Source organism: Rhincodon typus, chromosome 22, assembly GCF_021869965.1.
Source record: "Rhincodon typus isolate 14 chromosome 22, sRhiTyp1.1, whole genome shotgun sequence".
Taxonomy (NCBI): domain Eukaryota; kingdom Metazoa; phylum Chordata; class Chondrichthyes; order Orectolobiformes; family Rhincodontidae; genus Rhincodon; species Rhincodon typus.
Window position 1 is genome coordinate 5221638 of NC_063353.1, and position 14077 is coordinate 5235714.

At 38.9% G+C, this 14077-nt stretch overlaps 1 protein-coding gene across 2 annotated transcripts in view; it reads left to right on the forward strand.

The window, feature by feature from the left end:
* dnai7 (dynein axonemal intermediate chain 7) overlaps positions 1-14077 on the forward strand; it is an 82139-nt gene that overhangs the window by 677 nt on the left and 67385 nt on the right. Inside the window, exons 1-3 of one of the 2 annotated variants that reach the window (XM_048610274.1) lie at positions 5030-5036; positions 6470-6563; positions 8974-9065. In XM_048610274.1, coding sequence (XP_048466231.1) covers positions 6479-6563; positions 8974-9065 — 177 coding nt within the window. In that variant the 5' untranslated portion in view covers positions 5030-5036; positions 6470-6478. Of the gene's footprint in view, positions 1-5029; positions 5037-6469; positions 6564-8973; positions 9066-14077 lie in introns of those variants that run through there. The other variant, XM_048610273.1, reaches the window with a different exon arrangement.

The window sequence follows — 14077 nt, forward strand, 5'->3', positions numbered from 1 at the left end:
TTCTGAAGGGTCTAGGCCCGAAACATCAGCTTTCCTGCTCCTCTGATGCTGCTTGGCCTGCTGTGTTCATCCAGCTCTACACCTTGTTACCTCTGATTCTCCAGCATCTGCAGTTCCTACTATCTCTAAGTCTACACCAGACCCACTTTCCAGCACTTGGCCCCATAGCCTTGAATGTTATGACATTTAAAGAGCTCATTCAAGTTCTTTTTAAAGTTTGTGACGTTTCCCATCTTTACTGCTCTCCTCCCCAGTTTCATGTCAATAACATGGTTTAATATCAGTATTATAACATACTTTGATATCAGTATTGTAACGTGGTTTAATGTCAATATAATGTCAGCATGTCAACACTGGCCCAGTATCATATCAAAAATGTTACACATTTTTGTGCCAATGCATCATATGATTTAATATGAATATCATAACAGTTTAATATCAATAGAATAGCAGTTTAATATTAATTGTAAGAAATAGTTTAATATTAATATTGTAATAGTTTAATATCACTAGAATTACGTAGATATATTGTGTAGATATATTCCATATCATATAAAGTCATAGAGTAATACAGCATGGAAACAGGCCCTTTGCCCCAAACTTGTCCATGCTGACCATGGTGCCCACTCAGACAGTTCCAATTGCTCGCATTTGGTCCATATCCCTCTAAACCGTTCCCGTCCATTTACCTATCCAAATGTTTTTAAAATGTTGCTATTGTACCTACCTCAACCACTTTCTCCAGCAATCCGTTCCAAATACGCACCACTCTGCGTGAAGAAGTTGCTTCTCAGGTCCTTCTTAATTCTTTCTCCTCTCATTTTAAACCTATGCCTTTTAGTTTTCAATTCCCCATCCCTGGGAAGAAGACTATATGCATTCAACTGTCTGTGCCCTTCTTGATTTTATACACCTCAGTAAGGTCACCCCTCATTCTCCTACATCCCAAGGAATAAAGTCCTATCCTGGCCAACTTCTTCCCTATGACTCAGGCCTACTAGTCCTGGCAACATCTTCATAAATCTTTTTTGCACACTTTCCAGTTTAATGTCTTTACTATAACAGGGTGACCAAAACTGTACACAATACACCAAGTGTGGACTGACCAATGACTTATACAACTGTAACATAACATCCCAACTCCTATACTCAAGGTCTCGACCGATGAAGGCCAGCACACTAGATGCCTTCTTCACCATTCTGTCTTCCTGTGATGCCACTTTCAATGAAGTATGTACTTGTACTTCTAGGTCCCTGTATTCGACAACACTCCTCAGGACTTTACCATTTACTGTATAAGTCCTATCTTGGTTTGACTTTCCAAAGTGCAACACCTCACGTTTATCTGTATTGAATTGTATTTGCCAATCTTCAGCCCACTCCCCATCTGATCAAGATCCCTCTGTAATTTTTGATAACCTTCCTCGCTATCAATGATACCTCCTGATTTTGTATCATGTGCAAACTTACTAATTATGAGTTGTACATTCACATTTATGTAAATAACAAATAACAAAGGTCCCAGCACTGACCCCTGCAGCACACTACTAGTCACAGCCTCCAGTCCGAGAAACAACCTTCAACCATCACCCTCTGCTTTTTACCATCAAACCAATTTTGAATCCAATTACCTAGCTCTCCCTGGATACAATGCAACCTAATCTGCATGACTGCATGGCCTGCCGTGCAGGACCTGTTTTGATGAGTGTGGGTTGCTAAGGCAACACATGCATTTCTAAGTATGTTATAGTCTGGAGCTATACATAGCATGATAGAAGCTGTAGTACTATCACATGTCTGGCCAGGAATCTTTGTCACTCTTTCTGCCTGCCTCTAGCACATGTTGGAAGGATTTGCCAAGTTATGAATACATCTTCTGAATTATGGGATGTCATTTGTGTGACTTCCAGTAGGTTGTTGCTAAAGTCCAGGGATTAGTTACAGCTGAAGTTCACAGAATTGAAGGCGAGCTATTGACCTAGCTAGGCAATTGGCAACATGAGACAAAGAGAGTGCGGAATAATGGCCAGGTGGTTGTGGAGACATATCACTGGACCTGTAATTCAGAGATCTAGCCCAATACTTTTGGGACATGGGTTCACATCTCACCATGGCAAATGGTGAAATTTCAATAAATTTCATTTAGAAGACTAATGATCACTGTGATTGTCAAAAAACACCAGTCTGGTTCACTAATGCCTTTAGGGAAGGAAATCTTTTGACCTTCCCTGGTCTGTGACTCCAGACCCACAGCTACGTAGCTGATCTTTATATGTCCTGGTAAGGCATTTCAGTACAACAGCAATAGGAACAGGCAGTAATTAATGCTAACAATATAAATGTCCTAGACTCTGCCAGAAGAAGAAATAATCTTTCCGCATCTTGTATGTTTCAACAAGGCCACTGCTCATTCTTCTAAACTCCAATGAGTACAGACCCATTCAGCCTCATAAGACAGTCTGTTCATATTCAGGATCAGATTAGTGGCCCTTCGTTGGACTGTCTCCAATGACAGTATAGCTTTCCTTACATAAGGGAACAAAAATATTTACAGTTTTGCAGCCATGGTTTGACTAGTGCCCTATTTTTATACTCCTTCCTCTTTAAATAAAGACCAACATTCCATTGCCTTCCCTATTACCTATTGAACTTTTATGCTAGCTTTTTGTGATTAGTAGGAGGACTCCTATATCATTCTGTGCTGTAGCTTTCTGCAGTCTTTCTCCATTTAAATAATATCCAGCTCTCTTATCCTTTCTGCAAAGTGCCAAATTGCATAATCTCACATTTTCCCACATTATATTCCAGCTGCCAATTTTTTGCATACTCAATTAACCTGCCTATGTCAATGTGTAAGGTAAAGTCACCATAGTTCTACCAGACCATTGGCTGCTCTCTCATTAGAGAGAGACAGTTGGTCATGGTTTAACCTGAGGGTCACCATGCCTCAGTTGAGAAGAAGGGTCCTTCATGGTAACCTCAGGCTGGTAGATCCAAACATCCACTGCTTCCTTTTTTATCCTGCTTTTTACCTCAAAGAATTCTCATAAATTTATCAGGCATGATTTCCACTTTGTGAAGCCATACTGCTTGATCTTCACAGTGGCTCAGTGGTTAGCACTGCTGCCTCACAGCACTAGGGATCCGGGCTTGATCCCATCCTCAGGCGACTGTCTGTGTGGAGTTTGCACATGCTCCCCGTGTCTGCGTGGATTTCCTTCAGGTGTTCTGGCTCCCTCCCACAGTCCAAAGATGTGCAGGCTAGGTGGATTGGCCATGCTAAATTTCCCGTAGCGTTCAGGGATGTATAGATTAGGTGGGTTATAGGGGGATGGGTCTGGGTGGGATGCTCTGTGGGTCGGCGTGGACTTGTTGTGCCGAAGGGCCTGTTTCTACACTGTAGGGATTCTATGATTTCTAAATGCTATTACATAATTTATAATAGACTCTAATATTTTCCCAATGATATATATTAAGCAAACTGGACTATATTTTTTTTGTCTCCTTCCCTTTCTAAATAAAGGTGTTCCATTGGCAGTTTTCCAATCCCTGGGACATTTCCACAATCTTGGAAGATTACTACCAGTGTATACACTATCTCTGTAGCTACATGTTTTAATATCCTAGGATGCATCGCATCAGGCCCAGGGACTTAGTGATCTTTAGACCCATTAGCTTCCCTAACACTTTTTCCCTAGTGACAGTTATTGTATATTTTTCCTTTCTTCCTTTTGACTCTTGATTATTTAGTAATTTTGGAACGCTATTAATGTCTTCTACTGTGCTGACTGATGTAATGTATTTATTCAATTCCTGTGCCATTTCCTTGTTCCCCTTTACTATTTCCCCTGCCTTGTTTTCTAAGGGACTTATTAACTTTGGCCTCTCTGATCCTTCTTATATATTTTAAGAAGCTCTTGCTGTAATTTTGATATTACTTGTATGTTTAACTTCTCCCTCTTTATTATTTTTTGTCATCTTTTGTTGATTTTTAAAACTTTCCCAACCCTGTGTCTTATCACTAACCTTTGCCACATTGTATGTTTTTCTTTCAATCTGATGTTATTCTTAACTTCTCTAGTTAACCATAGGTGGCTTATCTCCTTCCTAGAATAAAAAAAACTCCAATTGATTTGACAAACAGCATTTTCCTAGATTCTTAGACAATATTTATTCCTTAATAAATGTTGTTACAGAAATTGCATTTCATTGTTCCTTGTGGGACCTTGCTGTGTGAAAGTTTCTCAACATTATGACAGTGACTATTTCATTGTATGTAAAGCACATGCTAAGTATGTGAAAGTTGCTGTCTAAGTGCAATTTAATTTTTTCCAATTGCACGGTAGGGCACAAAGATATTGACATCCTGTTGAATGATGTCAACTGTCCTGAATTCTTTAAAATGAATAATTGGAAGATGCTGCAATATTCATCATTTGCTTCTTATTAGATACATTCTTAACATAAAAGTCAAAAGAAATCAATTTTTCAAAAATTAGAGACTTGAAGTGCATATTGGAAGCTTTTCATGGCAATAGGATGAGTAAGTGTACGAGTCTTTGCCAGGATATTTTTGCCTGAACAAACAACTCCATTCTTTTTATAGATTCCTTTGCTTAAAACAGTGCAGTTGAAGAGAAAATACTTTATTTTAATAGCCACTAGACCAAACCGCATTCTGCTGATTTAAAAGCATATTTTAGGCTCAATTTATACTGCTGTTGTGTTGCATCTTTGCAACATTGTTTTCAGTGTACAGCAACACATAAAGTGACAATTGAATACAAACAAGAACACACCAAAGTACTGAGATCTTGTGCATTAAGGCATCACTGTATCCTGGTGTCAATTACATTGCAGTATAAATCCAGTCTTATAAATTAGTTTTGTTTTTTTCTATGTCTACAGGTTTAATGCTAGAGAAACTTTTAAACTGTTCTGATTCTTTTCAAAATATCTCACAAATTCTCTTTTCTTCTCTTTATGGTGCCAGCCGCCAAAGCAAAGAAAGAAACAAATGGTATGGCGACAGGCAGGTATAGTGGTAGTGTTGAAAAAGTTTTAGAGATTTACACATTTTTAGTACAGCTGTCAGATCCTATCATTTATGTTTGCCTGGCACATGTGAATGTGAGGAGGTGACAAGCTGTATTTTGGAAAGAGTGCCATTAGAAAAAGCTGTTAATATGTTTAGAACTATCCTAGTGATGTCGGAAAGTGAAAGGTTCTAACTCTGCATTGATTTTGCAATGTTATATGAGTTAGAATACTGTAATCTTTTATGAAAGAAATTGTTTTAGGTGATATTAATCTCAACTCCTCCAGTATTATGCTGCTTTCTTTTGTTAATTAAATATGTTGCTTTTGAGCTGTCTGATTGGATAGCAGAGAGTGATGCCCATTGATCATCACTGGCAGCCATTCAGTCAATCTGTGTCAGCACAATTGCATTGCTATTTTAAAGTGACTGCTTTTTATCTCTAGTTATGTACTTATTACAGTGTGCTTATTTGTAGCTGGCTTCATTCATGCTGAAGGGAGAAAGATTTCCTTGTATGGGTAGCCCCTTTTTTCAAGATGCTACTTCTGTAAAGGGTATTCCAAAACAAAATTGTTCTTCACTTTTCCCTATGAGCAATATTGCTGGAGATAAATAAGTGCGCATAAGGAATTGAACAATGAATCAATGAACAGAAGTTGGCATCCTGAAAGATAATGATAATGAGTAGAGAACAGTTCTGATAACAAGGGAATAAGACGAAGTTTTTGTGCTGGCTCAAAGATACTGAGGGATGACACTCAGTTGTCCCCCAGGCAGCCAGCACAACACAGGATGTTCCTGTGTGGCCTGCATCCTTTCGTAACATAATCATATAAGTATATTTTCAATAGTTGGAATGTGTTTGCTCTGTTCACATTGATAAACGTTCTGGGATTTGAACACAAAGAGTGCAGTGCTAAAATTATGTAAGTTAGGTGAAACTTCAATTTTCTGCTAATGAAAACTTATTTTCCTATGTAGAATGTGTTTAAGGTACTTCTCCTGCTGGCAAACATGTTTCACTATGTATTTAGAATTTCAATTATTTAAAAGTCAGGTGGAATGGTACAGACGTGTCCAAATTGGCTGTATCATGTATATAGTATGATTTTCTTTTTATATCACAGGAAATGTCACTAGACATTTTAGTTATTTCCTAATCCTTGGTACAGAAAGAGGGCAGTCTTGTGGGGTGCAAGTTTGGTGGGATTTAAAGAAGAGAAAGCGTAGCAATTAATGTGACTTCTGTATCACATTCGACCTAGACGGTTTTAAACCACAACCTAACAGTCAAAATATGAAATTCAGAAGGTCTTTGCTATGTTTCTGTACTGTTGTTGTTCTAAGCACATATTTCGCATCAGAGATTACTGTTTTGACTTTCAATTGTATAAAACAGATGTTTTGTTGGCATATATTTCTTTCAAGTCCTCCGTTATGAGCTCAGCTAAGGGACAAAGACTTACCAGATCTGAAGAAAAACTCCTCAGACAAGAGGAGGAGAGGAAACGCTTGGAAGAGGGTAAAGCTTCTTTTGTTTTTAGTTAATTATTGTGGTGTGACCATCAATGGCAAGATTAGTATGTTTTGCTTATCCTTAGTTGGCCTGAGAAAGATGTTGGTGGGCCTTTATCTTGGAATATTTTTCTTACACAACTGAGTCACTTGCACGGTCACAGCAGAAGACAGTTAAAACTCAACAAATCTGAAGTGAGAGTGGAGTCACGTAGAGGCTAAATTGGCTAAGGAGGACAGGTTTCCTTCCCTAAAGGACATCAGTGAATCAATATTTGGTTCTTGACAACAAGCTTATTGTTTTGTGATTGCTTTTTATATATGAAATCAACTATGAATTTCCACCATGTTGTTATTGTGCACATCCCAAAAAGAAATGACAATGTCAGTGCAATTTAGACAAGGGAACCTTTAAGCAATGACAGAAGGAAAATACCCAACAGAAACCTCTAAAAGGTGCCTTCAAAATTCACCAAGCTATATTCTTGCTTGCCTCATTAAATGCACATGTGCACACAACTCAGGCCTGATATCTATCAGTGGATTAAGGAATTTGTGCCATTTCCACAAAAACTCTGGTAATTCCTGGTGCCATTTGGAAACCTGACTGCAAGGTCACATCATGGCACCAACTCTGTGCAGATGGTCGACCTGACCGCACCCATATTTTAATGGTTATAAACAATTTATAGTCATCTGTTGAACAGTCCCAATAAGTATTAGAATGTGAGAGTGAGTTTGCCCATCTGGTAAGTAACTGATCTCCTGACATGTTCTTTATGAGGGAGAAAAAAAACTGGCAGACAAATGCCATGGTATCTTCTCTCATAAGCTATGTTGGTTGAAAATAAAATCAGATCCTGATTCAGTTCCCGGTGAGATTCAATATTACTACAAAAGTATTGATAGCCAAATCAAATCAGCCTCCCTATTCCTGTATTCACACCACAATAAAATTAGAACATTCAATGACCCTCACAATTGATCCTAATCAGGCTTTGTGAATAACCAGTACCAACTTTATAGCCTAAACAAAATAATTAACAATGTATGATGAATATTATAGCTTCAGCTGAGCAAAGTTAAATAGCAAGATAATCTAATTAATGTGTATGATTTAAACCCAATCTTCTTTGATTCTAGCCCTCATTCATACATAGACAAACAGGCAGACCCAATTATAGGACAAATTTAAAGAAAAATAGATGCAATTGGCTTGTTCTATTAAGCTTTATCCACAATACATAGAATCACAGGGACATAGAATTTATCTTGCTTGATTTCTGAAGACGTCAGTCAATACAAATAGCTTCCAGTAGGCTTCAAGAAATAGTCATTAAATGCTTATAACTAAGATTTGATTCTTCAACCTTTCAATAAGTTGATAATGGGAGGATAACCAGGGAACAATCAAACCTCCATCCTGCAGCCTTGACAGCCACAATGTTCTTGTCCAAAAAATACAGTTCAGAACCAGTTCAAACTTTGGTTTCTCTTTCTGTTTTTTCAACATTCTGTTTGCTAGATTGGCATCAGCTGCCCCTGTGATGGCAATTGTTGACATCCAAACATCTGCTAACACTTGAGCATGATGCATCCCCAGAGCCAAAATATCTACAGTGTTCCTTGAGCAAAAACCAACCTGCAACTAACTTCCAGACCAGGTCCTATAAAAAAGTATCGGTTTTTTTGTTTTTTTTTAAAATACTGCTGCTTATGGTCCAAAGATCGCCTTCAATTCATAGCTCACAGTTCCAACCAAAAATTTTTTAAAAAATCTCAACATTGAAGCCAACAAAATATGAGGTGAAACTAAGGCTTGCAGTTAAGTATCAGCATTTGGAACACAATTTTCTAAATTCTTTCTTGGGATGTGGCTTTTGCTGGCAAGTTATACTGATCTCTAGTTGTCCTGGAGAAGATGTTGATAACCCACCTCTTGAACCACTACAGTCAATTCTGTGGTGGTTTGATATGGCTGATTGTCATACAGGCATGACTTGTTTTGGCCAGCTGCCTGAGCCCCTATGTCAGAGATCCCAACAATAGGGTGAAGGTTGAAGCCATGCTGGAAATAGGGTGGCAAGTGATTTGGGTACAGCAATTTCATGCCACCACTTTTGTTCCATGTGCTGCCGTTAATTACTTCTGTCTTCATGCTTCCATACTGAAAGCAACTACATCAAAGGTCACATGAATATGGCAAGCCACAGTGTACAAACTACAAAAATGTACTCCTCCAAAAAACCTTGTTCCTTCCCCAAAAAAACCGACCTGGATATAGCTAGAGATCAATAAAGGGGTAGGGTGTTCGTGTACAAAGAAAGGAGTAAAACGAATCTAAAATGTTCACATAACTGTGGAGAGAAGAGCTTTATATTCCCTGTGAGAACTAACAAATGTTTCATATGTAACAGAGGAGATAAGGCTGGCAGCTGAACATGCAGAGCGAGAGAGACTTGAGAAACTGAGACTTGAAGAAGAAGAAAGAGCAAGAATTGCAGCAGCGGTTAGTATGGTTTCACTGTGAGTACTCAGCATCTGAATCAAAGAGTTGAGCTGTTGAAATTGGTCTGAAGTCAATGGAAACGAAAATGGTGCGTGGGGTGTTGTGGGACAGGGGAGTAAAGTGGTGTGAAATAGGCTGCCAATTCATTATCCCCTGTTTTCTCCTGATTGTCACCCTACAGAGCACTGTTGCATGAGCTGTGATTTAAATTCTCAAGCCTCTCAAGTTGTAGGACTCATTGACTGTGATAGGAAGCATATAGCCAAAGCGTTTCATCTCCATTATAAGAAAATAAATCCAAGAACTGCAGATGCTGGCAGTCTGAAACAAAAACAGAAATTGCTGGAGAAACTCAGCAGGTCTGGCAGCATCTGTGGATGCAAAATACAAAACAGTTCTGAAGAAGTGTCATCAGACTCGAAATGTTAATTCTGTTTTCTCTCCACAGATAATGCCAGATCTGCTGAGTTTGTCCAGCAAGGAGGGAAATACAGAGGTTTAAAACCCGGACAGCTGAAAGCACTGCTGCCAACAGCGAAGCAATGGAAATCAGAGGGGCACTGGGGCCAGAAATGGAGAAAATTTACATGGATTGCAGGGATGGAAATGGTTACAGAGTTAGCAGTCGTTGTTGACTGGGTGCTAGGCATTGCCTGTATGGAGTGTGGGGAGGAAATGGGACTGCATCTGCCATCCATACATGAAAGAACCCCACTAACATTCCACCCATTTAAATGAATGGAAGGAAAATCAGATCGTGTAACAAGCGTGTGTCTGCAGGTACATTTCACTGTATGTGCTCCACAACCATATGATGCTTTTAACAGCCAGCAATTAGATCAAGATCTACTGCACAATTATCTTTGCTGTATCTAATCACTATTACAAATATGAGAAAGAAAAGAGGAACTTACAACTTCTGGCAGTATAGAGAAACACTTATAAGGGTATAAAGGCCTAATGCCAGATTAGCCACTTGCTGCACACCTCATCTGATTCTGCTATAAGTTGACTTCCCAAGTCAATATTTCTGCGCTCCCAATTACTTACCCAACTTGTTCTAAAATTTTTTTTCTCTTAGTTCTCCAATGGAACCATTATAAAGAGGAAGCACAGCTATTAATTGAAACAAAGGAACAAGAGAAAAAAAGAACCTAAGCAGAATAAAGAAATACAGATAGCTGAGGCAATGCAGAACATCCTGTGAAGTGGGAGCTGGAAGACTGAAGAAAGGTGGAGGTTGAAGGATGCTTATAAGTCAGGGAATTGAGTAAAATCATAGGAAAATAATCATTGGGAATTTCAACTACCTTGATATTTTTTGGACAAAACAGATAGGTAAAAGGGTCAAGGGAGTAGAGTTTCTCCAGTGTGTTCAGGACTCTTGTCTAACCCAATTTGTGAAAGGCACAGCAAGGGCAGATTCACTATGATACCCTCAGATACTGCAGCAGCCTGTGCTTGTATGATACACTCAAATACCAAAGTAGTCTGTGCCTGTATGCTGCAAGACTTGGACATTATTCAAGGCCGTTAAGTGATATATAATAATCATCTCACACAAGTGCCAAGCAATGACCAGCTCCCATAGACAGAATCTAACCATTGCTGTTTAAATTCAATGGCATTGCCAGCTGCTATCAAATTCCTGAGGGTTACCAGTGACCAGAAACTGGACTGAGCCAGTCACAAATACTGTTGCTACAAGAGCAAATCAGAGGCTGGGAGATCTGTGGTGAAAATAACTCACCTCTTGACTCCCCAAAATCTGTCCCCTGAGATAAGGCACAAGTCAGAAGTGTGATGGAGTTTGTTCCACCTACCAGTTTGAGAGCAGCTCCAACAACACTCAAGAAGTTTGACACCATCCAGTACAAAGTTACTCATTTGAATGGCTTCCCATCCAAAATCTTCAATGGTCGCTCCATCCGCCACATGATGCATAGTGGCAGCTTTGTACATCTACAAGATGCACTGCAGTAACTCACCAAAGCTGCTTCAACAGCATCTTGCAAAACCTTGACCTCTAACACCTAAAAGGATAAGAGCCACAGATACATGAGATCAACACAATCTGCAAGTTCTCTTTCATGTCAAACACTATCTTGATTTGGAACCATATCACCAATTCTCTGTTAATATCAAAATCTTCAAACTCCTAATGGCACTGTAGGTCTACCTAGACTCAAGCACTGCAATGGTTCACCATCACCTTCTCCAGGGCAATTAGGGAGAGGCAGTAAATGTTTGCGTAGGCAGCACCACCCCCATTCTGTCAATGAGTGAATATGTGTATCAGGTAATAGGGAATAAATCTCAGCAGATAAGAAAAGCTGACGTATGATGATACAGAAGGAGGTAGGAATGACAAAACACAGATTAACAGATTGAAGAGCAAATGATTTTGAAGGGCTTGAGAATGGAACTTGAGAAAATAAACGAGCAACGACATTTGCAATCAATGACCGAAAATTATAATAGGAATCTTTTAAAACCGTGTTCAACGGCATACAGGAAAATATAGTCCTTTAAAAGGAAAAAGCAACTAAATATCAATGAATCTCTATGGATGAGTAAGGACATGTGGGAGCAATTGAAGTTCAGGACAGAAACGTACATTAAGTACATAGACAGCAGAGGCGAGCATGATAAGAGAATACAGAGAGATTATAAGTGAAGTTAAAGAAACCGGAGGGCAAAAACAAAAACCTCAAATTAAACTATCAAGAAGCATAAAATAAAATAATGAAATATTTTACAAACATATCATTTAAAAAATTGTTCTGATGGGAGTAGGACTATTAAACATTGGCAGGATAATACCACAAATAAAAATTGAAAGATGGTGGAAATGTTGATTAATTATTTTCTTTTGATGTTTACTGAGGAGATAGAATGGGTAGTTGTGAGATGAACAATAAAATATTTTAAAACTTAAAATGAAAGGTTGCATTGAATAATAAAGATAAAGTCCATAATCCAGATGGATTGCATGCACATTTGCTCAAAGAATTGGGGGAAGAGTTATCAGAAGCATTGCTGCACATATTTAATAATTCATTAGAGTGTAGTGCAGAGGACTGGTGGATAGCTAATGCAATTTGTGTATTTAAGAAGGGGGACAGAACATGTTTATAGGGAATTGTAGACCAGTCAGCTTAACATCAGTTGTCGGAAAATAATAGAATCCCTTTCTTTTCCAGATACATAAGGGTCACCTGACCACAGCTTATGCACCAAATCGACCTCAGCTGGAATGGGGATCAAATCAACACTGTTGGTATCATAGTGAGCTATGTGCTAGCTGTCTAGCCAACTAGGCTAATCAGTTCCCAGAAAAGCATATAGAAACAAAAAAAAAATAATGAAAAGTCAACATGGATTTCAAAGAAGAAACTCTTGCTTGACCAAATTTATTGATTTTTTAAAGGCGGTGGCCATGAGAGTTGACAATGGTAATGCAGTTGGGGTGGGGCATTGGACGTGGCTGCGTATGCTAGGGTTGAGGTTGTAGAAAGCACCTGGGAGGGACCAGACCTTATGGGGCAGCCCCCAGTTGGGAAAGGGGAGCCCTCGAGGGCCCAAGGTGCAAACAGGGTAATTTGTTGCACCTTACCCCACTCCCAAATCTTCTCCGATCAGCCTCAAAATTGAAACGAGGGGTATGGGAGTGGAAATGACACTTAAATGGCCATTAATTGTTATTGGCTTTGGAGAATTCCTCGACTACTTATGTCTGGTAGTCACTCTCTCCCTAACTTTGTGGATCTTCTGAAACTGTATGGTGACCACCTCTTGAAACAATCCAAACTCTATACACTGGCCAGACTTCTCCTTGAGCTTCAGAAACTGATGGGACTTTCCGCACACAAGGTTGTCTGGAATGTATGGAGTGTCCTTGAATTCTCATGCGGAATAGGATGTTTGTGCAACCACTCAATGTAGGTGTACCATGGTAGTCAATATACTGACTTCTAAATCACAGAAATCCTGACAACTAAAATACTCGGCACTGAACTCTCAAAATCTAAGTGGGACATTGACCTGAAAACTCTTTAAATAAAACTGATCTCTGGAAGACTAAGATACTAAATAGTTAAAACAAAAATAAACTAAAGACACTGAAAGGGATATTTATAAATCTAGAACATAGGACAGAAGTGGACTATTCAGCCACTGAAACCAGCTCCATCAATCAGTATGGTCATGCTTGATCTATGGCCTAACTCCATATGCCTGCCTTGGGGGTCCATATCCCTTGATACCCTTGCTTAATAAAAAGTCGTCTATCTCAGCTTTAAATTTAACAATTGAATTAGTATTGCCCGCCATTTGAGGAAGAGAGTCCCAAGCCTCCACTAATCTTTGTGTGTGGAAGTGCTTTCTAATATCTCTCCTGAATGGTGCAGCCTAATTGTAAGACTACACCCCTGATTCTAGAATCTTCAACCAGTGGAAATAGTTTATCTTCATCTATCCTGTCTTTTCTATTTAATATCCTGAAAACCTTGATTAGATCATCCCAATACCTTCTAAATACTAGAGAATAAAGGCAGGTATCATCCTTGTAAACCTGCATTGAACTCCCTGCAGGGACAAAACATCCTTTCTAAGGTGTGTCACCCAGATCTGTAAGTGGGTCTAACTAGTGTTTTGTATAACTGCAGTGTAATGTCTGCATCCTTATACTCCAACCTTTTAGATATGAAGACCAGCATTCATTAGCCTTTATGACTATTTTCTGCACCTGTTCATGGCATTTTAAAGAGATATGCGCCTGAATCTCCAAATCTTGTTGGACATTTAGTGTATTTAACTTGGTGGCTTCTATTTTCAGTCTGAAATGGATAACCTCACAGTTGCTTATATTAAAATCCATCTGTCACAGCTTTGCCCATTCACCTAATCTATCAATATCCTGTAGTAATTTTATGCTGATATCAACGCTGTCTAGAATGCTGCCCAATTTTGTGTCAGCAAGTTTGGATATTTGACTTTATATCCTATTATCC